Raw genomic sequence first — 26750 nt, forward strand, 5'->3', positions numbered from 1 at the left:
AGTCTCATGTGCTTGCTATATTCCCTTGTTCACATGCTTGCAGAGCAACACTGTTATAATTTTAATTATACAATTAACGTTCCGTTAAATACCCAAATCCTGAAGGAGTTTTTGTTAGTAGAAACGTGACGTTACCGCTAAACAAGTAATAAAAGAGTCAACCCCCTCATAGAAAATTTGCAGCAATAAGTACATAACTACACACAAACATCCCAGACTTACACAAAACTAGGCTTTCTACAACAAGAAGATAAAGTGCTGTAGGTAACAATCAAGTCCATTTTTTGCAAAATAAGACACAATTTTTTTTAAAAAAGTCTACTCACTATTTACAGCTCACTAATTACAAAGCCATTCATTTTCAAACTTTTTCATATTAGCAAATTAATAAAATGCACTTTTACATCATTCAAGAAATGCTGCTACTGTAGTCCTATTTGTAATAAGTTATTCGTAAGACGTACAGGTGACAAAAAGGGTCCTGCTATGGCTAGTGGATGGGAGGATGCCAAGATCATAAAATCCAACAAAACAATTCACTAATTTTGTGGTAGCTTTCAGCAGATGCAATAATGTTTTCCTTGCTGAATAAAGAAATTTAACCATTTGCCACCACACACCATAGTCAGAACCATGATGCAAGTATAAGTATGATGATTAAGAGCTCTCTCTCACACGCTTGCTCTCTCTCTATATTAAGGAATATTATAGGTAACAGTTGTTTAACTTGTTCATGTTAGTTGAAGAAGATTTTGCATCTAATTATTAACATGGTCATTTTCGTCCAAAATTGAAGTTCCCTAAATAAATACTAAAAGAATTATTTGCATTTTCTTCTACTAGTCTCTTACTTTTAATGTGTTATGTAATCAATTTTCATGTAATTTTTAGTAACATGAACTAAAGTTTGGTGATTGTTCTGATAACTTTTCTTTAAACAGAAAAAAAAAAGGAAAAAGACAAATGAAACATATGATATATACATAGACACACACTTATGAGTGACAAAAATTCTTTTGAAAGCAAAATAGGAACCACATGTGTGTGCCAGTATATAAAGGTATGTTATGAACATAAAGCCTGGCCAGAGAAGAGAAACCTGGATTGTCTTTTTGATAAGCCAAAGAGAGTCCTAAACATCGCTTACCCAGACACTGAGTTTTCAGAACACAATGGATCATATTTTGGTTCTTCCAACCTTGCGCTTTTCTTTGTAGAGAGATCTAGCACTCCATCCCCTGCAAAGAATGAGTAGTGATGATAACAGTGGTTTTAAGGAAGATGTCAGAGATTTTGTCAGCAAATGTATTTTCACCTATGGTACCATTTTCAAGCAGCTACTTAATCTTGTAAAACTTCCTTATTCCATTACAGTATCAGCCATCAGCAAATGATTTTGTATACTTGATTTGTAACAAACTTTTTTAAAATTGAGAAAAAATAAAAAGTAAACTCATTCAGATATAATAAAATTTAAAAGAACCTTTATTAACCAAACATGACTGCTTTCCTAAAAATCACGTGTCTATATTGCTTTTGACTTTCAAGGCAACCAAAACAATGCACTTGATATTACAATTATTATTCATATTTACATTCTGCAAACAAACACACAATTCTGATGCTGAAGTTAAATTTTACATAACTAAATCCTAGGCTTACAGGATAATTCAAGCTAATAAGGATCTCAGGAGGCCTCCAGACCAACGTCCTGCTCAGAGCAGGGTCAGCAATGATACCAGCCCAGGTTACTGAATGAGCAGGTACTGGAATTGGGCCACTTCCCAGTAATCAGTAACTTCCCTATAGGTGGGAAAAGAGCTTGAGCCTAATACAGATTTCTAACACTTTAACTATACATACTCCTCTGGCTGCCTCTCCATATATGCAATAATATTAGAAATTAGGAAAATGAAAGAACTAAAGTGGGGTCCGAGTCCACTCTGTCAAGTCACTCGTAAATGCTAAGTTCAAGATTTATACTTGGCTGTTAAATTCTATGAAGTATTGAAATAGAAAAACATACCTTTAAAAAAATAGTATTTAAAAACATTAACAGTTGAAATACTAATTTTAAATTCTTAAAAAAAAATCAATGACATTTAAATTATAATTAAATCCCCTAAATATATTTAATTTCATACCTTTCTTCCTTGGTTCTCTGTTTCAAACTTGGGCTGTTTTGTGTGCCTGAGCTCTGCGAATTCAATTTTGAGTTTCAACATGTAGCTCAACATTCAATTCTATAATCACCCTTATACTACCCCTTATTGCATTTACAGTGTCATTTTCATGTTACTGCCTATTATTTCTAAAACATCCACCAATTGCACATATTTTCCCACAGCCTCAGAGGCAGACAATGAAGCATTGGTTGAAGTATCCAAAAGCCAACAATCCAATAAGAAGTCAAGAAAATATTTTGGGTAGCTCCCCTTTATACCCATAATGCAAAGAAATAGAGTTCTGTGTAATAACCAAATCCAGATTTTTGTTTTTGGATTGCTTTTTGACTGTTCTTCCACATCTATTTTGTGCTATTTGAAGGAGGTCAAAGAGAGAAAAAGTCACATCATAACTCAGCATTAGGGAAAGAACATACAGAAATATGCTACTTGGCAAGGGTGCTCTTCTTCACCCAAATACATTCCTTTCAAAACTTTTCTGAAGTAAAGTTAGAGGAAGGACTAATGCTAATCACCTTCCTGATGCACTGATATTACAGAAGAAAAAGCCAATTAAGAACACTACAGAAAAATTCTACATGGACTTTTTGGCCTACCCAGGAATACCCAAACTCAACCCAAGTCCCTGAGTCCTGTGCAGCAGACAGATTTCATCTGTTGTGCTCTGTCAGTCACACAAAATCTATCTCCCTTTCTTAAGTGCTTGTGTGTTCCCTTTTGCAACAGATTCTCCATCTTCAGTTGATACTCACAGACATCACAAAAAAGTTTAGAAGACATCACTGGAAAAAAAAACTACGTTAAAGTCGACAACTTTGCAATAAAAAGCTAATTGTCTCTCCACCAATTTTCAAAAAAAAAGGTAAAGCTAGCTAAATTTTTAGTAAAAGAAAAAGACCCAACAAATAAACAAAATCCAAAGGCTCTTGTAAGATTTCATAATGAAAATAATTTTCATTCTGAATCTTTCAGAGTTGGCTTTGGCAACACCAGGCTAGCAATCAGTCGGAAAATGACTACAAGAACACAGAAGTGAAAATTCAGCCTCCTGAAACAAAAAAAACTAGATGCATTTTCAGCCTCTAAAGGACATGCAGAACTGAAGTAATTTGAGACATTTCGTTCTTCCAACACAACAAATTCATTAAGTACACGACACCTCCCCGAAGACAATGCTTTAAGGGAAGGGATACAGTAAAAAGAATCGTACAAGAAATTTGATATACATGCAAAACACCAGACAGAGTCAGTGGACTACAGATTTTTTTAGTAATTTCATTTGAATTAAAAAAAAAGCAAACCATCCAATTAAAAAATAAAAAGCCCCCAAAAACCACTAAAACCAACAAGAAATAACCCTCACAAAAGCCCAGCTCAAACTGGTAGGAAAATGAGAACATTTGCTGTAAAGCTCTAAGACACAGTGAAATCCTACCTAATGAAACAAATGTATGTATATATACACAATGAAGATGTTCACTTTGGTACATTAGATACAAAAAGTTTGCAAGGAGGCATCCTACAGGTGGACTATGAATGTTGGAAGCTTGTTACTTGCAAGGTAGGAATAGTCGTCTCTAAACTGAGCCAGAACTTTCCATTATTTCTTACAAATCAATCAAAATGGGTATTAAAGCAAGAATTCTGGACAGGAACTCAATTATACCAAGAACAGTAAAACCACTCTGTAAGGTGGTTTTAATAAAAGATATGAAATTACTTCCACTCTTTACATAAAGCCATGACTACTAAGAAGTGAGTCCTCATAAAAAAAAGTAAGTAACACTGGATAATACAGAAAAATATATTAGATGTTTTTCAGGTTTGCTACTCATGGTCTTCTAATGCAGCTATTTCTATGCAAATTAAATTATTCTTATCTTCAAAGAAATGATTCTACCTCTGGCCTTTGATTCTCAGCACAAGATCTAAGCACCAATACTAAAATGAAACTAAGTGTGATCGAAGTTCATTTTGAAAATAATCAGGACCACAATCACTTGAAACTCCTCCAGACTAGTGATGTTAGGGAAGCAGGGAGGGGAAGGGAAAGGAACAGAAACTAGGTCAGCCTTGAGTTCCTACAACTGGTATTTCTACATAGATTTCTAAACTGAGTTTTTTTTCTGGGTTTCAGGAAATGTCTCTTTAGCTATTATGAACTGTCTTATTAGATCAGTTAACCTACTCTACTCAGTCCTCAGCCTCCAGGCAGGGGGAGCACTCCACTTCTAGTGTGGAAGAGCACATCAGCCTGGCTACTACCTGCAGTTCTTTGGTCTCCTGCTCTCCTAGCAGCTGCTAACCTAAGCCAATGCTTAGAGATCTCAGAGATTTATCCCAGCCTACTCTAGCTTTAGTTTCTGGCTTTGTTAGCTGTGAAGTCTACGGCCCCTTGTGAACACAGTGACCTGTGACCTCGTGTCATGGCAGTTCTGATGTTTAAGAACTGTTGAGCAAAACCTGCCCATTACCTGTTGCTTCCCTGAAGAATTTTCAGAGAGCCCTACCCTACCTAGTTTTAATATACTGAGATTTAGTAAATAACAACTCTCCCTTTATCTTTTCCATCCACAGGGTACGGGGTTTTGTAGCAACAGAACAGTCTTGTCTTCAGTACTTTTCCCGATGGTGCCTTGCATTTTGCTGGCTATTTTCTGTGCTTCTGAACACAGAAAGAGTTTCCAGAAAACTGTCAAAAAGGCTTGGTGGAACTCCAAAGCCTTTCATTAATTCTGAACAACTACTTTGAGTAGCAGTAGTACTTTGAGTAGCCCCTTTTGACTTCAAGTACTATTTTGTAACTTTAAAAATTGCCAGATGAAAAGTATATGGTCATACATTGGATGATGATGGCACAGACCTGGCAGGATCTGTGAGGACAGGCATGGGGCTGCCCTGTGCCAGACATAGATGGCTGGCTCCAGACCTACTGCAGGGCACAGCTGAGTCCAGCAGCCACTTGGGCAGAAACTCTGGAAAACTGTAATGAAGAAAGGGGGAAAAAAATGCCAGATGGACACAAAAAACGGGAACAAAAAGAATAAGAAAGTGCCCGAGTTAAGTCCAGTGGCAGAGAGAAACCATTAGGTACAGACCATGGACAGCCCACACCCAATCCCCTTGCACTACAGGGGTGGTGGTGGCGGTCAGAAGGGTACCCGGAGTGAAGATGAGCCTGGGAAAGGAGGGAGGAAAGACAGTGTTTTAATGGCTCTTTGTGTTTCCACTGCCTGAATTAATAATGAAATATTTATATTAATAAACAATAATTTGAATTATTTGTCCCAAGCAAAGTCTTTTAGCCCATGACGGCAAGTGGTAATAAGCAATGACCATGTCCTTAACTCATAGGCTCTCCTTTCTGTTCTTCCCATTTCCTCCCTGTGCCATCGTGAGAGAAGTAAGCAAGCAAGCATCTGAGCAAGGAGCTTGGCTGTTAGCCACCATGGCAGTCAGGGAAGAAAAACACCTGCTCCCTTCAAAAATTGAGCTTTTTAGGGTGACTTTTTCATGCAAAAGTATTAAGCTGTTTCTTGAATGTATTCACATCTCATACAATTTATCTTGAGAACATAGCATGGGTATCTTCAAAATGCCAAGTATTTTCACCAATATATACAGTAAAAACAGGTTCTTAAGAAAAAGAAGTCTCTTTTCAGTGAAGGTTAGAATTCTTTCAATACTCTGCCAGCTATCTTTTGATGTCTTCCAGTCTCAATGAATGGCTCAACGAAACAAGGGAATTATGAAAATTTTCTTGCGTATTTTGGCTATGTTTACACACTATCAGTGCGTGGCTCCAGAAACAAGAATAAGCTTGTGCAGCTAAACCAGTGCATTATATATTTGTACTGCTTCTACCTCTGACTCAAAGTCACTTTGCTTAGAAGCCTGAAAACTATCAACCCTCCTGTATCTACCAAGTGAAAGAAACCTCTGCATCAAATTTTGCTGCTGCTAGGAACATTCCTGAAAGAGCTCAGCCCCATGACTACATGAGGAAATAAGCTGCTGCAGGATATTCCAATACTGTTCCTTATTCACCATTTCATTCTGCAAGGATGCTGCTTCTTCATTGGCTTAGTTTAGAGAAAAAGCAATATTGCAAAAGCGCACAGTAACACCCCACTTTTGTTAGATGCAGTGCATGGAATTCAGGTTTTGTTTCACTATACAGAGTATTTGTTTTCAAAGCCTGACCAATCTTAAAGAGTTATATGGATTAGAAAAGGGAGCAAAATACAGGTATTTTTGGAGACAGCTGCTGCTAATTGACTGACAGTGAAATGATTGCCTGATTACCAGGAAGATACACAGGAATTAAAGCACCCTGCCAGATTACCACACTTGCACCTGCAGAGGAAAGTAAAGCATGCTCTGGGACTCCACTACCAGTCAGCTATCAGCTGGACATACCTGGATGCTAGTGCTTAAACACTCATACTCAGTACTAAATGCTGCAGTTCCAGAGGTGCAATGGGTTTACCCCAGCCAGTAGCTAGACTCCAGCTCAACCCCTCTACCACACTCTCTGTCCTCAGTGGGGGCCAGGAACAAATGAGATGAAGATCATCAAGAAAAATACACAGAAATCACTTGCTAATTACCATGACAGGTAAAACAGACTTGGAGAAAATTAATTTATTGCAATTTAAAATAGATTTGGATAATGAAAAAAGATAAAAATTAAAGTCCTTCCCCACCCCTCCCTTTTCCTAGGCTCTCAACTTCACACCCAATCGCTCTATTTTCCCCCATCCCCAGATGGCATAAGCAAGATTGAGAATGGGAGCTAAAGTCAGTACAATTTTTCTTTACAGCTCCTTCTCAACAGACCACAGATCCTTCAGGAAACACCCAGATACTCCAATGTGGGGTCTTCCACAGGCTGCAATGCGAGTATCTGCTCCACAAGCTGCAGTGGAACACATGCTCCACCATGGTCCTCTCCATGTGCTCCACAGAAATACCTACTCTGGTGCCTGGAGCACCTCCCTTCCCCTTCCCCTCACCTCGTTGTTCCCAGTGCTGTTTCTCACCGCTCTGCCTGACCAGCATTTTTGCACTTTCTTAAACACGCTTTCCCAGCAGCATCATGAGCCCAACTCCTGTGCTCCACTTCAGCCTGGTGCGGGTCTGTGGTGGAGCTGGCTGAGCCTCACGCAGGGAAGCCACAACAGTTTCTCACAGATGCCATCCTACAGCCCTCCCCAGCTACTAAAACCTTGCCCTGTAAGCCCCAAAATCAGGACTATCAGGTCTGGAAGTGTCAGAACTGAGGTCTTTTTGGCTTCAGAGATGGCCTCCAGACACTGGAGGAGAGTAAGAAGCGTTTTTTAATGGAGAACTACAGTGGCAGAATCTCTTTTCCGTGCTGAGCTAGCACTAAGCTTGGATCTTGAAGCTCACAGCTTCTAGTAGCCTGGATAATATAGTTTACTCCTGCCTCTCAAGCCCAAGAATCACTCATAGTAAAGAAGCAAGATTGTCTATTTAACTGGTTAGATCATTCATTTCAAAGATAACCATTGTAAATACAAAGCAGCTGCCTAAGCAGAAAGTGAACCTAAAGAATTTATACTTGGATGATTATCTGCTTAACAGGATTTGAATTAAAGATTTCAACTTTGAGGATCCATCAAAGCAATGTATAAATTTGAACTTCCTCCTCTGCTACTGCCACTTCACTTGAAAATTGCAACAGGAATTACAAATAGCAAATACTAAAGAGAGTTGCATGACATTCAAAAAACATTACCAGGAATGGAATCATGGTACAACTTTTACAAGTCTCCAGACTAAAGAACTATATTATTTCAAAAAATAATTCAATTAAAACACCTTCATAATTCCCTACCATAAGCATATGACACTTTATTATAACCAAGCTGTCTTCAGGAAGAGTACAGAACTGAGAGATAGGTGCAATAATATACACAGTCCCTGACAAAAGCTAACTGAAATACCTTTTTCATTAATCTTTGCACTTAGAACACAATGCAAATAAAAAGAGCAGGCTGACATTTTTCATCTTGAACTTATTTGCTTCTGTTGCCATCACTACAGTGAAAAGCTAAAATAGTTCAAAAATTAACACATTCATGGAAAACAAGAAAGCACAATACAATTTCCCTGGTAGGTAAGATGTTCAAGCCACCTTTCTCCAACTACAGTCTTATTCCACTATTATTTCTCATTTCAGCATCTCTAAATTTCACAGCAAGATGTTATCTTTAACATCTAAAAAGCACTCCAGCAAACATGGCAGTCTAAGTCCTGAGACTCTGCAGTGTCTTACATAGTTTAACATGTAACTCGTACACTGTGTGTGCTGAGCAATTATTTTAGATTCAGGTGTTTCACTGAAGGTGCAGAATTCTAAACATGCTCTTTAGCCTTACTGTAAGAAAAAATCCAATGACATAAAAAGATTATTTAAATAACTCAATTTCTCTATATTTTAGATCTTTCTTAGACAAAAGATCAATGGATTTTCAGATAAGGGTGGCAGCATAACTTTCTTCCTGTCCCTGCCCACCTTCTGCCTTTCCTTTCATTCCTCAAAGATTTATTTGGGCTCAGCAATGATCAGAACCTGCCGTTGGGGACGTTGCTCCTTCATCAACATTTAAGACTAGTTATTTATAACTAGCTGTTAAAGTAAGCTACATGCCATAGTGCTGGTATCAGGAAAGTATTTTTTAATTGCTCTTGCAAAAGAAATGTGCTTCAACCTGGTCAATTATAAACCTCTAAAATCTGTAATTCATCCATAGCAAAATTACATCTGAGCACAACAGGTATTTTCTCAGTATTTAAACCACTAAATATTTACTATTCCTGGCATGAACTGGTTTCCACTGACCATACAGAATAAAAGCAAGAATTCCAGTATTTCTTAATGTTTTTTCTGTCAAAGAGAAAGGATACTTGAAACATAACCTAGAATAGGTATATTTATCATGAGGAATCCATCAGAGCTTCCTGCTCCCAAAGATCTCCAATTAAAGACTGCACAATACCAAATCTGCTCATGTATATTAAAACAAACAAAAAACCCAAACAAAACCCAAAAAACTTAGTTCTGGCTTCTTTCAACTTTTTTAACATGGACATGACATACATGTCAACTTTTCCCTTTGGTCTGCAGTATTACAGGATTAACACAGACCCTGGTATCTGTAAAAGACAAAAGATGCTTTTGTCACTGCTTTCAGTTGCACATGACAGTCACAACCCTTCCTGAAAACTGTTGCTAATACGAATCTAGTTCAAAGTCCAAAACACTCTTGCGATTATACTGTTATCAGTTTTGGATAGCAATATTCCTTGAGGCAAAGAAGTTATTTCCTTTTTGTAAATGATAGTGAGACAGACTTTGTTTTCCTAGTTTTACTCTTAGTTAAGAAAGCTGAACTGATCTGTAATGATTGAGGTTTGAAGTATGGAAATTTTCTCCTAGATAATTTTCTTTTCCCATGATTCTAACCCGCCTGTATTTAAAGAATCAAAGTGTTCAAGAGCTGATAGAGACTGAGTGGCATTTGCTCTCTGAAATCCCAGCATCTTTTTCTCTTTTCTCAGGCTTCTTGACAGCCATTTCTTCAACAAAATTTTGAACCATTGTTACCTGTGACAGCACAGGTGAGAGGACTTAGATTCAGTATGCCAAAGCTGAGAAATCCCAATGCCACTTATTTAACACAGGCACTCAGAAATCAGAATACTTATCTGCTAACACACAATATGAAAAATGTTTCTATTTGACATGGACATTTATTCTTAACAGAAGAAGACACCATAAAGTAAATAAATAAAGCAAAACACAAACTATCAGATATAGAAATTTACCTTGCTGAGTATTCTGTTCTTGAGTTCGATTCACAGTGAGGTCTAGAGGGCTATCCTGTTCTTCCTGAAGGGAGTTTTCCGTTTGGTTCATTTGGATACTTTTACACATCAGACTTGGTTCAAATGATGAACCATTTCTGTTCTCTTGAATTTTGCTACTTTTTGAAATGTACTCAATCGCAAACTGACGGATCATTTTTTTCATTAATTCCTGAGCAACTAGGGGAATGTTAGGATCACAGTTCTGAGGAAGATCTAGAAATAAAAAACACAGGCAACAGATATATTAAGAACCAAACTTAATTACTTTTCTTATAATAAATGCTTGCTATAAGCACACAAACATGTTAAACAAGTACATGTGTAATGAACATATTCATTCAGATGACTATTAAGTCTTTTTAAATGAGCATTCCTAACTGAAAGTCACTTGGAAGAGCATTTAGCATAGATCATTAATTTTCACCTTACTCCTCTATCATAGCATGCGAGTATGGGGGGTTGCATTACTTAGGGGACTCAGAATCTGTATTGTTGGCAAATAAGTTGAATTTTCATTTTCAGACTGTTCATTTTCAGTTTTGAAAAAAGAATTTTGAATACAAACCACGAAAGTAAAGTAAGATATGGACTGATACAGAAAGAAGTTACTTTCAAAGAACAACCACAAGAAAAATAATTTTGAACTGTAGTTCTAAAGATTAGTCCTCTTCTTAACATGTAACAGCTGAACTTTTGAGGAACTGCTCTTTAAAAGGAAAAAAAAGCAAAAAGACGTGCTCAACTCTGACATTATAATCCCCATTGTAGGTTCCGGATTAAAATGTAAATACTGATATGATGCTACTTGAAATGTCACATTTGAAATGTCCCCAAATTTGTAGTAATACAAGCAATTGAATACAAAGTTGTAAACTTTTATTGTAAAATCTTACAGGATTTTCAGGATATTTTCAAAGTGCTAGCAATAAAAACACTTGGCCAAAAAACTTTATTTCCTATTTTAAACTGAGTATATCCTATTATTTGCTTGTGTATGTAACATTTCAATGAAAAGAAGGATCTCATTTTAGAAACAAATTTTATAAAGATCAAACATAATACATAGGACTTTATTTTTAATGTTATCTATCAGCTAGAAAAAAGTAAAACCTCTTTTTAAAAAGCATAACTGAAACTGCAACTATGAATCACCAAAGAGAATCCCGATAGAAGCAACAGAAAACAACAAAATGTAAGAGTAACTTGCATAAATAATGTAACTAAGAAACTCACAAGTAAGATGTGCTACTGCATTGATGACTGCAACACACCATTTCACAAGGCAAGTACAATTGACCATACTCAGAGATCTATGCTTTCCCTTAAACTGGCAGTAGTAGTACTTACTTCACTATCCCACTCTTCCTTCCTTCCTTCAACTCTACACCCCTCCCCACACAAATACCCTTTTCAATATTTTAATCCATCCTTTTAAGCCCATCCTTGAGTTGACAGGTAACGAGTGAACAATTTTCAATCAAGAAGGGAGAAGGATTTAAAGTGAGTGTGAAAGCCATAAAGAAGAATTAGCTTTTAGGTGAGCCCTGACTGCCTGGAGGAAATACCAAAGGACATGGTTCTGTAGTTACTGTGATAATAAAGTTAATCTGAAACAGATAAAACAGATGATAAACTGAGGGTTTTTTCCATGGAAGTGAAGAAACTGAAAGGGCTGGCCTGGGTAGATGTTTGCATGCAAAATGTACATTTCCTAAAAGGAAGTTTGGAGGATCACACAGCATACTTGCTCAAGCATTTTATGCCAATGAAGCTTTATCCATATACTATCAACAGAGTCACTGCCAGCACTGATCAAGGAATGTTGCTCAGGTTTAGGATGAATGCGTAGAAGATATTTTGCTTCTTTTGTTTCAGGTTTATTTAAAACATATTCCATTTTGAGAATTCATTTTCACCAACAGAGCATTGCAAGGAATTACAAACCTGCACCTATGAGATCTGCTGTCTATAGCACACACGAGGGCAGCTGACTCTGCTCAGACGCCTCCTGTCAAGACCTTTTGGTTGGCCTCTCTGTAGTACTTGATGAGGCATGGTGAAGCTCCAGCATTTTTAAGACATCTTGGCTTCAAGAGAACTTACCCAAGGCATGACAAAACAAATTTGCTTAAATCTGGTTAAAGCTCTATCTTTCAACAATCTTCCAACCAGATCTCTACCAAAGTACCTAAAATTGACAGGTGTTTCCTGAAGAGATTTAGGAGGTAAAATTCTAAATTATGGAGGATACCTACAAAGAGAAAGATCTCTCCCCACCATGTAACTTCCAGGCACAGAAATATAAACAGAGCATATCTATTTCCTGATTTCTAAATAATGAACTCAATAAATGCTCAACTGGAATTTACCATTCTGGAGACACATTTAGAAGTAAAGAAAAAAAATTCAAATTCAAGAACAGATACTGGAGCAGTAAGGCAATGATTGTGATGAGGTCTCCTCTCAGTCTCCCGTAAGCTGAGAAAAGACAAGTGACTTCAGTCACTCCTTGTACGGCTTCCCCTTAAAACCCTTCATCATCCTTTGGACACTCTCTAATGTTTAACATTTTTCTTATACTGTGGTGCCCAAAATTGCCCCCAGTACTCGAGGTGAGGTCGCCCCAGCTCAGAGCAGAGCAGGACAATTCCCTCCCTTGACTGGCTGGTGATGCTGTCCCTGATGCCCCCAGGACACACTTTGCACTCCTGGCTGCCAGGGCAAAGCTGGCTCAAGTTCAACTTGCCACTGACCAGGACCCCCAGGTCTCTTTCTGCAGTGCTGATCTCCAGTATCTCATTGCCCAGTCTGTTCCACCCAAAATGGGGAAGAACTTCACCCATCCTGTGATTCACAGTGGTAATTTTCCACTACACATAAGAAATTTCTAATTAATCATATAAAATTTTTTAACACAGTGAAGCATATTTTGGGCAAGAAAGGTATTAGAACTCTCAACTTAGTATCACTACCAAATATTTCTTAATTGTTATCAGCAGATGGCACCAGATATACTTGGTATGACCTGAATAGGTTTTTTTCCTAAGATTCTTTATTCGGAGATGTGACTATAGCTAAAACTCACAAAGTTTTAAATTTACATCTGTTTAAGTTCTCATTTTTAACAGCTGTTATAAAATATAAGCAGCTGTATTTAGTCCATGGATCATATATGTACATACATATTACCTCAAATGCAGTAGAACAATCTCTATGAGGTTTAGAATAAAAGTTAACCCTAATGTTACTCTAGTTTCTTCCAGACTGGAGACCCAATGTTATTAGGATAAAAGAAGACTGAATTTGTATGATGTAATCCGATATTTTCTGCTTGTGATTGTCAAGGTAACAGTCTGAATGCAAAAAAAGAGAGTAATAAACGTCATGTAATTATGAATAATTGCAACGACTTATTTTAATTCAAAGCTCATTTTTAGGATTAATACTTCCTCAGTTTATGTGCTGCACAAGCTTGTAACTACTCAAATCTGCTCTATTAACTATTCTGCACATTAACATTATGTGTGATCACTAGACTGCAATATTTGTAATGACAGATTTGACTTTTTGGCGGGAAAATGAACAGTGAGTTAAAAGCTCCCAAAATAGTGTTCCACAATAGTATTCCATTTACCAAAAATCAGTACTTTTTCATTAAAAAGTCAACCCAATGGCTTAATTTGTCTTCTGACACAATGCCAAAAGGCAGTGAAAAGCAGCAGGGAATCAAAATCCCCCTTGTACCTGCAATCCAGCTCTGTGAGGAGCAAGACTAAGAATACGACTGCTCCTCAGTGTGCTTCATAAATTCACTCCATCTCCCCCCTTTTCACAAAAGGGCCATATTTTCTTTTAACAACCCCACCTCAACAGCCACCAAACTGTCCCAGTGACACTCTTAGTTCTACTTGTAAAATCGTTCAGGTCACTGTCAGGTCATCAGCACAGTAAAACAGGAATTCAACTCTTTATTCTGAGCCATGTATCCAATTAGTTCAGTTAATTTGACCAATCAACAAACAGTTCTCTGTTCTCATAAACGTTCCATATTTTTTCTTCCTCTATTCAGGTTGCAATTTTCACTACTCTATACCCAGTCATTTTTCTATGAATCCTTGTAAATGTAGTTTAAATGATCAAGATATATGCAGTCAGTGAAGAGAATAACACTGGCAGTTAGGTGGTCAACACAAAAAGTATGCTTTATCTCCTTAAGAAAGCAGTGAAACACCACTAAATATTCTTTCCTGATGATGTTTGAGAGGGACAGCAAAGCTGTCATGTAAGTTTACCATACAAACTGTACCAATATCAGCGATTACAGAAAACCTTTCAGATTTTGAAAGGACAAATTAGATTTCTTAAGATTATTAGTCAAAAGAAATTGCAGATTTTGGATGAAGTAGCGTGTGCAACTCAAAACTACACCTCAGAAAGTAACATTTTTTTTTAGTCTGAGATAATGTGCGCACGATTTCATCATCGTAGGTTTGCTAAATTAAATGTGCATTGTCTAAGAAGCATAACCAGCTTGTGACAGCTGCTCAACTGGAAGAAAACTACAAAAAGAACAGGAGAACTCCAAGTTAAATTCAAGTATACAGTATGGTGTAAGAAAGCCATATTTATGAATGGAAATATTTTAGAACATAACAGGGATATCCAGAAATAGTAAAGAGCTTAAAAAAGCTTACAGTAAAATTACTTTGGGATTGGAAACATGGCATTGAAGACACTTGACAAAGCAGAGAATCTGAAAAGAATCAAGTAATCTCAAACATTCTCTCTATAATTTTGTGCCTAATTCCTTAATTTCTACAAGAGCTTCTCATGTCTCAGTCGCCTCTTGGTGGATCATCCATCCTGAAGACAGAACCTGATTCACAAGTGTTTTTCTTTGTTTTTGTTTAAACAGGTCACATTAATATTGCATGGAAAAATGAGCTTCTAAGAACACACAATGTGTATTACTAGAAATTCAGAAAATTAATAGTCCTTGAACAAAAATCTGATCAAGCTTTTAAACAACTGTGATTCTGCGATGTAACAATGATCACACGTCACATTCTATAATACTCATAGTAAAAAAAGACTTAATATGTATTTTTAAAGCACACTGTGCTTTTCCCTTAACAAAACAGAACAGTTGAACTTCAGCATTATAAGTGGAAAAGCACCACTCTAAGTCTACTCTGCTTACACCACTAAAAGGGTAAAGAGAGATGTCACACTTGGGAAGAAAGCATTTGGGTTTCAGACACATTGTTTAATGGCAACAATCAGCATTTGATGGCATGAACGACTTTGGATTTGCTGACGTGTCTGCTGAGCACAGGACTTTCCCACAGACAACTGACTACAAAACTGGTCTTTCACTAATACTTAGTGAAGTTGTGTTCCTAATAGGAAGACTTTAGTTGCTTACAGCATTTCAGGAGTTTACCCATTAATGTCTGAAGGCTGTCAGCTCCAGGCAGTAATATATCATGGCTGCATGTTTTGAGATCTTCTGAATAAGTTTCCCGATACAAAAAAGAAACCCCAAACCCACAACCAAATCCCCTCAAATTAGTCTGCAAATTAAAAAAGCCATATATTAATTTCTTCAAAATAAAAGATTAATGGGACCAACGAATGAACTCTCTAATTTGCCCGCTAGTCTTAGAAGTTGCTCATAGAGGCCTAAATTAGCTACAATAGCAAGAGAATAGATCATCTTGAGGAGTTTGCAATCCAAACAAGTGTTAGTCGTTTTAAAGACAGCCAGCCAAAGAATTCTACAATTTTCTAACAACAAAAAAACATCAGGTTTGGGACCAGGTGTAAGAACTATTCCTTAGCTAAACAATTACTGAAATTTTGATTCCTTTCTTCCTAATTTGATACTTGAACTCAAAAACCTACAAAAATTAAGAAAGACTTGGGATTTTCTTAGTAAAACTCTTCATCTTCCTCCTAAAATCCAAACCACTTACTTGAATACCTCATAAATTGGTTTCACATGCCCTTGACTATTTTTTTCCTTTTCATTTCCCATAATTTGAACAACTTTAAAGACTTTGCTAAAACTGGAACTGAAACAATATTCTTAGTCAATTCTTACCCAAGAACACAGAAATACTTCAGATAATCACAAAAAAACTCGCAAGTTTTGTTTTTCAATGGACAAAACCTAGCATTACTGATCTGGCAGATCAAACCTAAAGAAGATTCTAAAAGCCAAATGTTCTTTGTGGAAAGCTTCATTTAAAAGTCATTCACTCCACTAAGGTGAGGTCATGCCAAGTTTCACTTCTCCTCTAAGAGAAGTTTCTCTCAAGGAGTATCAAAAGAGATATCTGCAGCTGGAGCATAAAGCAGGCAAACACTGAAAAACATTCTACACATCAAGACCAAGAAGAAATTACAAAGTAGAAATTTGAAGGAATTAAATTATCTGCCTAGGGAGATGCCAGACAATTGGATCTATGATGAGAATATAATAAGACTTTAAGAACTAACAAGGTGCCAGCTTCATTGGACATTTTATTTCAAATGGAAAATAGCTGGTTTGAAAGAAAGCAAATATGGACTCAAAATTCTGTTGCACTCCATTTCAAGTTCTTTAAAATGCAAAAAAGCAAAATGTAGACTGAGTAGACATGAAGTCTGTACAGAAAAAGATTCTACATACCCCAGGTTCAAGGGCATAATAATCTCTCCTGCTAAGGGAGAAAACTAACTTTGCTTTTTTCTCCCAGCCGTGTGAAGAAGAGACAGTGTCTGACTTTAACTCTGTTAAAAGCAAGAGAGAGCTGTCACCCTGGCCATACTCAGCTGACATACACATGCTAAACCCATGAAAAATCTATGAAAATAGTTTATATATATATATATATATATATATATTTGAAAATAGTAGTTACTGCATTCATAGTAACTTCATTCACATGAATTTAAGGAAGAAAATTACTATTTCTGCTCTTGTTGACAACGATTAACCAAGTAACTTTCACGAACTAAACTGACTTGTCATTCACTCATGTACTGCTCTATCTTGATGAGTGTCAAAGAACAAGAACAGCCAAAGAATTAATGACCTATTAAATACTGTATTTTGACAAGAAGTTTTAACCTCCAACTTGGATGTATTTGAAGGAGCAACGTTCATGCAAGAAGAGCCCAAAATCCATTTTGCAATCTGCAAAGCACATTCTCTCACCTAAAATGTTTTTCCCATTGAAAACCAGAAGTGAGAATTTAGGAACAGAAAATGTTTAAATGCTTAGAATTCCAGAGAATGACACCTGAGGTTGGCATGAAAACAAATTAGCAGCTCATGGTAAAAAGAAAAAATCCAATAAAATTTATGAACAGGGATTCAAAAGAATGACACATAATGCAAGAGGACGAAGAGAAATGGCAAGTAGGAAGGGTAGTACTTCATTTGGTGATTCAAAAGACCAAGGAAAGTGAAAGGAATAAACAAGAGAAACAGCAGAAACATCTATTTCAGTAGATAAATTAAAAAATACTTAGAAAACAAAATTAACCCTGAATAATTTGATTCTTCTAAACTTTTTGTCATATTTCATAATAAGAAAGACATGCTTTTATTACCTTTCTTTCGAAAGAGTGCATTTAGATAGTTTTCTGCTTGGCATTCAATCTTATCAGTGTTGGACTGGCCCTGAGATGACAGTTCCTCTGTAGGCGTTGACTGTGAAGAACCGAAAACTGATGCACGATCCTAGAAAACATATGAAGATAATAACATCTTTCAGAAGTTAGTCTTCTGGTAGTAAAATATACAATTAAATTACTGAGCTATTGAATGGAATGGAACCACTAAAATCAAACTATCTTGAGTCAAAATGCAGAATTTACTTATTTGCAAAATTCAATTCTCTTATTTTCATACCAAAAAATGAGTGTTGGGGAGTAATGTTTAATATAATGCTCATACTTACACTGGCTGTTTCTTTGTGTAAATTACAAAAGGAACATTTCTCATCCATAGACCAGTCAGTTAGCTCTTCTGGCTCACAGTCTTAAAGGAAGAAAAGAAAGCTAGATGTTTTAAACAAGCAAAAATGGATTTTAAGAACAAAATACACTTCCTAAAATTCTCTTAAATAAATTCCATCCCTAATATGATATGTATTTATTGGTACAATGCATTTAGTCATATTCAATTGTTCAGATATTTTCAAATTCTTGTCTGGCTTGTGCAGCTCCACTTACAAATAGCAGAGTGCCTTTCTTAAAAGAAAAGGTAAACTTGTGTAATTCAATTGCTAATCCATCATAATGACATAATTCAAGAGACATCTGAATACTGCAAAGAAAACTCTGAATTGCAAACCTCATTCTTTTTAATTAAGTGGGCAAACTTGTAGTAAACTAAGCTAAGAATTAGGATATGGACTCCACACCATGTGAGCTATATGCATTATACTTACAGTATTTTAACTGATTTGATATCATCGCTATAGGTAAATCCAAGCCTTATACGCACTTCATTTATCTAGAAAAGTACATTTATATGTTTTATCAGAAAATGTACTTTGGTCTAGAGGAAATGCAGGACTTAAACTTATATTGCCTATATCAAGTCCAGTCTTCTACTAAATGGAGACATATAATCTACCTTTTTTAAACAAGCTACTAAGCTCCATTTCAAAAAATTAAAGAGTTTACAGCCAATACCCTTCTCTTCATGAACACCAGTTACTTCAAAACTTTTCCCAAACCAACTGGGCTAATAGTTAAAATTAAGCCTCTAATTGCTTGTTAAAAATTGCACATGGCAATTTATTCCAGTTTGCTTTTGTAGCAATTTTATTCTTGTACCCATGAACAGTAACTAGGTATTTAACACCTCGATGCATTTACAGACTTTCATTATCGCCTTTACACTTCGTTTCATGGCTGATCTAGTCCGCCTGGTTTTCCTTGCAAGATTCAACTCCATCTCTTCTGCACAAGTCTCATCTGAACACCTTTTTCCTGAACATGGGAACCAAAATCTCAAGATGATGTCTTTTACCTTTACACCAGACTTCCTTACACTGCAGGCAGTACTTTTCCTAAAGTATCCTAGCTATAGAGCAGCATTTATTATAGCTGCAGTGTTTTGGCAGGTGAATCCAAACACGATTCACTACAACACCAAAGCCTTCTCCATCCTGTTCATTTCCAGTTCATGTCCTTAACAACCTAAACAACTTTTTCACTCCCATTATTGATTCCCAGGTATGTTTCCTCCTTTTCTCCATGCCACTAAATTACAGTAAATTCTGTTTAGGGAGGTTCTTGAGATTATCTGTTTTCAATAGCACATGATAGCAGACTGATCTTGGCTGGCTGCCAATCCCCCAATCCACTGATGTTCTCACTGCCCCTCTTCAATAGGGCAGGAGTGAGGAAGTAAGATGGTAGGGGAAAAATCAGGGGGAGAAACTTGTGGGTCACGGTAAAGACAGGAGATCACCAATCTCAAAGGAGACTTACCAATTACTGTCACAGCAAAGTCAGACTCAACTTGGGGAGAATCAATTTCATTTATAGCCAATAAAAACAGATTGGCATAATAAGAAAGGGAAAACACTAAACCACCTTACCACCCCTTCTTCCCAGGCTTCAGCTTCACTCCTTCATTCCTGACTCCTCTACCTCCTCCCCCACCCCAAACAGTGCAAGGAGGATGGGAAATGGGCTGCTCTCAGTCCACAACAGTTCCTCTCTGCCATTTCCTTCTCCTTTTTCCCTGGTTCCAGCTTGGTATCTCTTCCATGGGCTACAGGCCTTCATAAACTGCTCCGGTGTTCTTCCCCCAGCTGCAGCTCTTCATGAGCTGCTCTAGTAGGTGTCTTTTCCACAGGGCACAGTCCTTCAGGAAGAGACCACTCCACAGACCCACAGCTCCTGCCAGAAAACCTGCTCCTGCACGGGCTCCTCTCTACAGGCTGCAATTCCTGACAGACGCCTGCTCCAGCAAGGGATCTCCACGAGCTTCCTTCAAGGCATCTCCACCTGCTCCAGTGGACCCTCCAAGGGCTGCAGGGTGGATATCTGTTCCAACATGGTCCTCCATGGGCTGCAGGTTCTATATGCTTCACCATGGTCTTCTCCAAGGTCTCCAGGGCTCCAATCTCTGCTCCAGTGACTGGAGCACCTCTTCCCTCTTCTTTCTCTGACCTTGCTGTCTGCAGAGCTGTTTCCCACTGCACACTGTCCTTCACCCTCTTCCCACAAGTGCTGAGCTTTTACTTCTTCTCAAAGATATTATTAAAAAAGCAAGATCAGAATAAAATTACTCTGAAAAATAAAGGTTCTTCAGTTGAAAATAAATTCTGTGTTATTGTATTATATGCTTTCAGCAATGCAAAACAGCAATTTTTACAGGATGGACAGCTGATGTTTAAAAACAGACATGGTATTTTTCTTGGCTGGACAGTAACAAGAGATAATGAGTCATTTTTGCTGAATTAATCTACCTGTCCCAGCCCATTAGAGCTATTCCTTTAGGATTGCCACAGCATAAAAACAACACTACCCCTTCATAACAAGTCCATTGTTTTCCTTACAACCATGAAAACTCTATTTATGAACCTTGGGATTCTACACTTAACTCTAGGACAGGTTTCATACTTTCACAGAAGTTCTTCTGCCTTGGAATCCTGAATTTCCACTGGTAAAAGTCAAACTAGAGAGCAATTCTTGTGTATTGCCAAAAAAGCAAACCTTGAGAAACATCAGCTCTACCTAACACCAAACCCTTTATTCAAAGTAGTATAAATCATGTACAAGACATATTAAGTCTGTCAGTGAGCTAAGCAAAACTGTATCTGATATATATAAGATATATCAAATGCCAGACAGCCAACAGTGTCAGGTCACCACCACAGGAAACATCCTGAGATCAGTATGAAGTTTTTAACTACAGATAGGCAGCCATACTCAAAAAAAAAAAAAAAAAATAAAAAAATCAGAGGCACCAACCACACTTTAAGGTGAACAAACTTTCCTCAGCTGCATTGAATTTAGGAAGAGGATCATCTTCCATCCCCATTTTATCTTGCTTGGGGTCAGATGATGAAAGATTTGCAGACACCTAAAATGCTTGCCAGTCCATGAGAAATAGTTGCTAAGACTGGGCAAACAGGATTTTAATACTAAACACAGTACAGATTATTACTTAAAACCAAAACCCTTTAGCACAAAACTGCAAAACTTATTTCCATTCATTAAGAATAAAATGGTGAACTTCGACAAAAAGAATTTTTTTTCATTTCTTAAGAAGCTCACATCTTTGTTTCCCCAAACCACTTTTCCCAAGAAGTAAAGCCAAATTAAGTAAATTAATTCAGACATCTGTAGTACTGAACAGATTCCATGTTTGTATCTTAAAAAATGGAATAATTGTCTAGTAAATATAAATATAAAATAGCTTAAAAAATTCAACTCTTACTTACCAGTATTTTATGATTATAATAAATTCCAAAAGATTTTCCAGCTATTTGTGAATATTTTGAACAGATCACACCCTTTCTTTTTATACAGCACTACTGCTTCCAAATAAGTACATTAAAACAGCTGAAGCATTTATCATATTCATACTTTTAATTTCATAAAAGCTCCAAGTCTATTAGATTTGTGTTTCTGATATAATTTTTCACTACTATAAATACTCCAAAACAACATACGGAAAATTAAAACCTTTCATCATGTATAAAGACAATTTTTTCCTGGAAGAGAAACAGCACAGAGCTGCTTTTCTCCAACAAGACACAGCTTTTCTCAGTGTTAAGAGACTGGTTAAGAAAACAGAATCCCAGCACATAACCTGCCTCCCCGAAAAGAAAGTACACACACACTACCTGATTAGAGGAAAAGCTTTTTAACAGTTTAGCTAACTATCCATATGTAGAACATAAAGAATAATAATTTATATGTGAATCTACTTAACTGGAAATAGATAAAAGTAAAGGATTGGAAAGCCCAAAAGATTCAGTGACATAAGAAGCCTCAGCTCAGTGCTTGAACCAAGGTCAGATGCCAAGATACAGAACTTGACCCCTCTGCAACCAGAAGCTGCAGAATCCAAGTAGTCAGGAAAACAAAATGGTGCTGAATAATAGTGACAAGAGCCACTTCAGCAAGTCCTAAGTAAATCCTTCATATACAAGAATTTCAAGATACAGAAAAAGGTTTAAAAGGTATTTTCTTTGAAAAAATGTAATAGTGTAGTAAAACTGAAGTGCACCTTTTACCATTTAAATTTGTCATTACAATTTATTATTCACTCAAGTAACTTTAAGATAATAGAATACAGTATTTCAATCTACAAATCAAATAATATTTCAAGACAAAAACTAAGGAGGAAACACATAAATCATGTAACATTTTATGTACATTATTGATTTTTTCATGTCACAATAGATAAAGCCGACAACATAAGAGAAAAAAAAATTGTACTGTAATTGCTTCTGTAAAAAAAATGCTACTATATCTAAGCAGCATATATTTCAGCCAATTCTTACATATTTCTGCATAAGAAAGCCACATAATTTCTTGAAGTATGTTTGAGAAAATACACTCTTTCTGCTAATGAGCCATAATATTGCATGTTGACAATATTAGTTTAGTGGTTATGATGAGGAAAATGAACCGCCTAAAAGATGCAATAATTCACGCACATTGGAGTCTAAACATGAGTTCTAATTCTACCAGCCACATCCTTTACCTAAGGCAAATTATTTACTTTGTATCTTAGTTTCATTATCTGTAAAATGAAAAGTGGCACTTAGGACAGTGGATTTCTAGAAATTTTACCTGAGAGTTCTGTATTAATCTTTGCAACAAAATTCAGATTTCAAATCAGAAATAGCCCTGCCTACTATATTAATGATAAAGCTGACCTCTACTGTGCCAGTACAAACAATTTCCTATGGCATTATTGAAGTTAAAGATACTATATCTACAAAAATGAACCAAAAATAGAGTAAAGTAAGGTGGGCATCCCAACCTACTACACCATTTATTTCTCTTCTGCAGTTGGCTCCAGAACTCAAATCAACTTTATAGATGCATCAGACATGGAAATAGGCTTTAATTGTGGAAGAACTCTTGCACATTACTGACAAAAATTTTCAGAAATTAAAAAAAAAAAGGCTCTGAAATGTTGCATTTTAGATAAACAGGAATTTAATTTGCAAGACAAAGTCACAAGGACATCAAATAGCAAAGATATGCAAGCAATGGAAATATCAGATTTTAAATAGATAAGAAATCTTCAACAGCATGAGGCAAATAAGCTAAAACTTTACCCCTAAGACAGCTCAAATATGTGCACACATGAACTCCAAAGGAGCAATATACACTTTACAGTGTAGCATATCATGCCCCTTTAACTGTAGCTTAGACTTTGGCCACTACCTCATTAGCTCAGTACTTTCTGCCTTCTTCTCCAAAAGAAAAAAAAAAAGAAAAACAAAACTAAGAAAATGTAAACCCTTTGATACAAAAAAAAGCTTTAACTACTAATCAATGTAAAGCCCAATACATACAACGTATTGGCATTACAATCAGTAAAAAAAAAAAAAAAAAGATACTGCACACTTATAACAATACCCTGTTTCCTTTTCAAATATGCTTGCTTATCACAGCAGATGAGAATACTAGTCATGAAAACAAGCTTTAATCCAACTGTACATATTTCATAAATGTTTTTATGGCATATTAGTGGCATGCCTAGCTTTAGACAGGAAAAAATATTCTGAAAGCATCAGCAAAGTAGTATTCCAAGTTCCTCCCCTTCCCCATGAAAATGCTGTGTTATGCATACGATACAGGCCAAGGAACTTGCACATTTTGAAGGGGACAAAACCATAACAAGTTAAAGCAATTGCTCCAAAAGTATTCTAAGCAAAGATATACAGTACATGTCACTCTGCCTCATGTACTAGCATCTAAATAAGTGATATGCTTTACAAATTACACTATTAGACAATGAATTGTAAAGAAATGAGATGGAACATTTTTAAGGTTTGATAACAGAAAGAACATTTTTTTAATCATAAAATGAACTTGGCAAAACAATTCTTTCAACACTCCAAAGCAGTTTTTTGCTGTGTAGTCCTCATGTTGTCAAAGACAGATAAATAATTCCATACTTAACTAACGACTTATGTGTTACTGACAACTATTCCAGCAAAACCAAACCCATTTGGATAAATGCTAGGTCTTATAAGGGTAATGGAAAAGGTATGTGTATATATATACATAAATATATACATGTATACACGCAGACACACACTTAAACATACCATGACTTTATATACATATACACACATATAAAGTATATAAAAAGAGCTTTGTGTCTATATAATAAAGATGTTAAAAAAAGAATATACAAAAAGCATAAACTTTCTTGACCACTACAAGACCAAACTAGCATCCACTACCTTCCTTTTACCAATTAATGTCAATAGGAAGCTGAGCAGCTTGCCTGCCCTTTCTAAAAGATGTTCCAAACCAAAGTAGGAGGTGTACTGTTCCAGAAGAGTAAGTCTTTCCCATGAGAGCTTCACAGAAAAGCTTAGCTAATCCAAATTCCCCTGTATGGGAACAAAACCTAGGTATCATTCTACCTAGTGTTTTGCTCATGCACAGTGTTGACAAGAAAATGAATAAATGAATACTGGAAAGAAAAGCATTGGAAGATTTCCTTTTTCAAATTCAAGATATATACCTAAAATTACCTTTAGCTGAAAGGAAAAACAGTAAGTTAAGGTCATTGCACTATAAGCTGGCTCATTTACCTTCAAATAAACTGAGGTCTCTTCGTAGCCTTGGTCCATAAAGCCCTTCTAAAATACTTTCAAAACCTGGAGACAAAAGAAACATTTAAAACAGTAAATCAAGAGTTTCTTAAAAGAAAGCAAATGCCAGAAAACTGACAAGTATCCTCAAATTCTCAGAGCAATTCCAAAAATTGTTACATTTATCAAACAAATATTTACTCCTTCCACTATAGTACTACTCAACAGCATTAGAAGATAAAAATAAGACATGGCAACTGCCATCTGCCCACAATCAGCCTATTAAGCCATGCCCCAACAACCTCATTAGACTTAAAATAACCACCACAGAAGCCTAAAGGTGGGAGGATTAACCTCATAGCTCTAAGCAAGTGAAGGAGTTTCTCTCTTAGCATGAGAATCTGAGTGATGTACAAAGAGAGGAAAAAATGGAAATAAAAAACAAACAAACAAACAAAAACTTCAAGATCAGAAACTTCTCATGATCTCCTGAAACTATATAATCTGAGCAGGCTAATATTACGACAAATAGAAAAAAAATCAAGCTTCTTTTGCCTCTGATACCATGACAGTGCTCTCTAGTCCTCCATATCTGTACAAAAACATTTTAAAATTGAGGATTAGATAAATCCAATTATTTTACAGATTTACCAGCTAGTCTGTTTAGGTATTTGGTAAAAATTAAATACTTCAATAAGGGTGATGAGACACAGAGCAAATCAAATGATTGATACATAAATAAATGAACAAAAAATTTTAAAAACCTCAAACCCACAAAAAAAGTGCATGACAACTGATGAAATATGGTGACAATTTACAGCATCAATATAACAGAAGTTTTGTTCAATATAGAAATAGTTTCCAAGTGCCCCCCTTTCTCCTTCCAAATAATAAGCTTATTTAAAAATAAGAGGATAATTCAAAGCAGCAGTTGAAGGTTCTCATTCTTTATACTAAAGGCTTGTCTGTAGTTATTTTGCTAGACCAGAACTTTGCAACACCATTTTATCATCACACCATATAAAAGATACCAAAATCTTCAGGAAATAACTGCCATCAACAACGAGCATTCAGAATCATGAAATTTGCTTATCGTATGATGTCTTTTAAGACAACACAGCATCCTGTTCTCTCACCAAAAGTTTTATTTACTTTTTGGTTCAGACTGTAAGTACACTAGTATAAGGAAGAATAAATATGTACCATATTTGAAGCAGACAAGGGAAGATATCATAACACAGAAGCTTTTCAGTTTGTCAAGTTAGATTTTGTTAAAATTTGCATTGCAAAGTAATTTTAATATATGGACTATACTGTGAATCAATTATAATCTTTACAAATCTGCTATATGAGTTATAAATGGATTTATATCTTTAGATCTTGAACTATATGGATTTCATTTTCCACTTTTCTTTGTAATACAGTACCACGAGACAACACAAATTAAATGACAAAACCACTGTCCTCTAACAAATATATATCCACATATTCTTTCAACAGCCGACAAGAACTAGAAAGCAAAGAGCCCAAAGCCCAGGCACACACTAAAATTTACCTTAAAGTATCATCCAACAACTCTTAGATTCAATGTAATATAAATTCACATCATATTAGCATTGCACAAAATCCCTGTTCTTCTGGCTTCAAAGGGTTACGGACAAAAAAGGCAAGAGATGAAGACTGAAGTTAAGATAGCAATCCTCCAAACACAACAGAGTGGAAATAGCAAACACACCATGTGTACTGCCATTAATGCTACAGACTGTAAGCCATTTTAGGTCAGCAGCTAGTGACGTTCTGCCAAGTTACTGTCCCTGGGTAAGGAAATGAATGAAGCAGTTTTAGGAGACATCTCTGCTTATTT

The 26750-nt window shown here is 36.2% G+C and overlaps 1 protein-coding gene across 4 annotated transcripts in view; it reads right to left on the minus strand.

Moving 5' to 3' along the window:
* LCORL (ligand dependent nuclear receptor corepressor like) overlaps positions 1 to 26750 on the minus strand; it is an 80522-nt gene that overhangs the window by 30122 nt on the left and 23650 nt on the right. For 3 of the 4 annotated variants that reach the window (XM_014889005.2, XM_088163201.1, XM_014889006.2), the window contains exons 2-6: positions 24887 to 24952; positions 18032 to 18111; positions 17682 to 17811; positions 10041 to 10295; positions 1148 to 1238 (exon numbers count right to left, since the gene is read on the minus strand). In XM_014889005.2, coding sequence (XP_014744491.2) covers positions 1148 to 1238; positions 10041 to 10295; positions 17682 to 17811; positions 18032 to 18111; positions 24887 to 24952 — 622 coding nt within the window. The remainder of the gene's footprint in view (positions 1 to 1147; positions 1239 to 10040; positions 10296 to 17681; positions 17812 to 18031; positions 18112 to 24886; positions 24953 to 26750) is intronic. The other variant, XM_088163202.1, reaches the window with a different exon arrangement.

The sequence above is a fragment of the Sturnus vulgaris genome, chromosome 4, assembly GCF_052056855.1.
Source record: "Sturnus vulgaris isolate bStuVul1 chromosome 4, bStuVul1.hap1, whole genome shotgun sequence".
Lineage (NCBI taxonomy): Eukaryota > Metazoa > Chordata > Aves > Passeriformes > Sturnidae > Sturnus > Sturnus vulgaris.